Consider the following 3,571-nt stretch of genomic DNA (forward strand, 5'->3'; position numbering starts at 1 on the left):
TAATTAAACCTGCTTGTAAAAATCAAATCAGAATAGAATACATAGAATAGAATACATGTGATGCATCTTCACATGGATAAACTCCACTTGATAATATTACTAAAAGTAAAATTAAAAAACTGGATAAAAATTTTGTGCACATAATACACATAAAATGGAAAATAAAATAAACACAATATATCCCACTGACATTACTGAGAAAATAGGCATAAAAATCGAGTATAAAATGCATAAAATGAAGGAAAAGACAACATCCTCAGATGAATCCTCCGATAAAGCAGCTGCAGACGATCTGAGTGTTCGTGAAGGCGAGCGAGAAACATCCGAGTCAGTGATGTAACTTTGTCCATGAAGAGCTTTTCTGTTCGGAGGAGGACCTTAAAATCAGCTCAGACTGGCCTGACGTTTGTCTCCTCTCGGTTCTGGTTAACAGCCGAGCTGCAGAGTTTCGGATCAGCCGAAGTCTCTCAGAGGATTTTTCTGTAACCCTGTAAAAATAACGCCGCAGTGATCGAGTCGGCTTGAAACAAAGGCATGAATCAGTTTTTCTGCGACTTTTTGATTTATAATCGGCCGCACTCTGATTCGAGGATTATACCGAGACTCGTGACCTCAGATTTAATCCTGGGAGTCAAATTCCCCAGATTATTCAAAAGCATTTCTCTTTCTGTTTTAGGGCTGACTCTTAGGATCTCGGTTTTTTCCTTGTTTAACTTGGCTTTAACTTCACTTATTGCCGACAGCAGACAGTTTTGTTTAACTGCAGCTCTAAACTGAAGCTTAATCCAGGACTTCTTACCCATTTAGGTGAGACTTTTTCCCTCCGTGTTCGTGCGTTTGTGACGTTGCGTCGGCGCCTCGTGCTGTAAAGTCAGCGTGTCGTCAGCGTTCGTATTCTGGCTGCTGCAGAGTTCACAGTTCGCTGCAGCTAACAGCGCTCGTCATGTCGTGTTTTCTTTGTTAACACAAGCTGAAGAGAATTTAAGCTTTTCTTTTCCAACATTAAATCTGTCAGTAAAATCCCTCGCTGTGAACTCTGAGAGACGACAGGGCGTTACAGACGCTCTGTGGTGGACACATTCAGTCATGTGACCGCGCTGATTTTGTCGATAGCCTAACGTTAGCTTTGTACTTCTTCGGATAAACTTTAGGCTTCAAAAACCGTGAAAGTGGAGTTCATTTGTGAAGATTATCTTACTGAACAAAACATGAAAGTACCATAAATGTTTGTTTACCACAGAGCTGTTTTTCTGCAAAAATTCAAAATCCAATGGAAAAATCCCATCGGCCTTTTGAGGGGGGAACCAGGACAGCGTTAGCTACGGAGCTAAACGTGTGTGACGCAACTTCCTGTTGTTGTTTGCAGGAGATCGGAGGAATCAACGACATCCTGAAGAACGTCCTCCTCATCTTCCCTCACTTCTGTCTCGGACGAGGACTCATCGACATGGTGAAGAACCAGGCGATGGCCGACGCCCTCGAGAGATTCGGTAACTAACACACACACACACACACACACACACACACACGTTCCCGGCTGCTGATGTGTGATGGTCGTGTGTGTGTTTCAGGTGAGAACCGTTTCCGCTCCCCTCTGGAGTGGGACATGGTGGGAAAGAACCTGTTCGCCATGGCGGTCGAGGGAGTCGTGTTCTTCATCATCACCGTCCTCATCCAGTACAGGTTCTGCATCAAGCCCAGGTACACACACACTCACACACACACACACACACACACACACACTCACTCACACATACACACTCACACACACACTCTCACATTCTCACACACACACGCGCGCGCGCGCGTGCTCGTTGTTAAAATCCGACCTGCTGGGTGTTGGAAGCTGCTGTGATGTGTCGGTCTGTCCACTGGGGGGCAGCACAATAAAATGTTCACTGTTAAAAAATGTGTAGAACATATAACTTGCCCCCTTCAAAATAAAGGTCTGGAGCTAAACCATGCAGCACAGATTTTTAACGCTCATGTTCAGGATTTAGCACATCATCGTGCGCAGTACTACGTGTACACGCTTTTGCTGCGTGTACACAGTACATCGACACGAGCTCAGCTTGTGTCCGTCTGTCATCAGGTCGACCAGTAAACTCACCAAACTGGGGCCACTGGGAGAGGAGGACGAGGACGTGGCCCGTGAGAGACAGAGGATCGTCCACGGCCTCGGACACGGAGACATCCTGGAGCTCCGGCAGCTCACAAAGGTACGCTTAATACACTAAATACACACAAAATACGTACTGCATACACATTCTATACACACTTAATGCACTTACACACCATGTTTTGGATTATCGAGAGCAGTTTAAGGAAACTGACATCCCGAATACACACTGATAGACACACGTTCTGTCCTGACATGTTGTTTGTCCACACGTCTCTGATCTGACTCAACGTGTCCTGCAGGTTTTCAAGAGGAAACAGAAGCCGGCGGTGGATCGGCTGTGTGTCGGGATTCCACCTGGAGAGGTGAGACTCATCACACTCATCACACTCAGACTCATCACACTAATCACACTCATCACACTAATCACACTAATCACACTAATCACACTCATTACACTCATCAGACTCATCACACTAATCACACTAATCACACTCATCACACTCATCAGACTCATCACACTAATCGCACTCATCACACTCATCAGACTCATCACACTAATCACACTAATCACACTCATCAGACTCACCACACTCATCACACTCATCAGACTCATCACACTCATCAGACTCATCAGACTCATCACACTAATCACACTAATCACACTCATCAGACTCATCACACTAATCACACTCATCAGACTCATCACACTAATCACACTCATCAGACTCATCAGACTCATCACACTAATCACACTCATCACACTAATCACACTCATCACACTCATCACACTCATCAGACTCATCACACTGATCACACTCATCAGACTCGTCACACTAATCATACTCATCACACTAATCACACTCATCACACTCATCAGACTCATCACACTCATCACACTCATCACATTTGCCATCCATCACATTTATCACCTGTCACATTCATCACACTCATCAAAATGATCACATTCATCACTCATCAGACTCATCACTCAACTCAGCTGTTAAACTCATCACACTCATCAAACTTGTGCAATAATTTCCATTTTGAATAAATAAAACGTCTCTAATAAACATGAACTTTGTATGTCAGTGTTTCGGTCTGCTCGGCGTGAATGGTGCCGGAAAGACGACAACCTTTAAGATGCTGACAGGAGACACGCTGGTGACCAGCGGAGAGGCCTTCCTGGCCGGTAAGAGGTGAGGTCAAAGGTCACAGAGTGTGTGACATCAGCTGCAGGAGGTTTTAGTGTTGAGGAGCTGATGCAGACCTGCTGTTTGTTTGTTTGTTTGTTTGTTTGTGCAGCTAAAAACAGACGCTTACACTTAAACCTGAATATCCTAAATAAATTGCTAACTTGTGTTTTCTCTGAATGTTTCTGAAGATTTAGAAATTTAAATTTTTCTGACACAAAGAAATATCTGCTGGTTAATCTCTGAAACCTTCAGTGAA

The 3,571-nt window shown here is 44.2% G+C and overlaps 1 protein-coding gene across 1 annotated transcript; it reads left to right on the forward strand.

The window, feature by feature from the left end:
- Window positions 1-1,366: 1,366 nt before the first annotated feature.
- On the forward strand, window positions 1,367-3,318 carry LOC121964137 (phospholipid-transporting ATPase ABCA1-like; the record flags this gene model as incomplete). Its single annotated transcript, XM_042514357.1, has 5 exons — window positions 1,367-1,490; window positions 1,572-1,701; window positions 2,093-2,219; window positions 2,422-2,484; window positions 3,212-3,318. Coding segments are annotated over 5 exons (551 nt in total), but the record flags the coding sequence as incomplete, so codon positions are not given.
- Window positions 3,319-3,571: the final 253 nt, after the last annotated feature.

Source organism: Plectropomus leopardus, unplaced genomic scaffold, assembly GCF_008729295.1.
Source record: "Plectropomus leopardus isolate mb unplaced genomic scaffold, YSFRI_Pleo_2.0 unplaced_scaffold14184, whole genome shotgun sequence".
Classification (NCBI taxonomy): Eukaryota; Metazoa; Chordata; class Actinopteri; order Perciformes; family Serranidae; genus Plectropomus; species Plectropomus leopardus.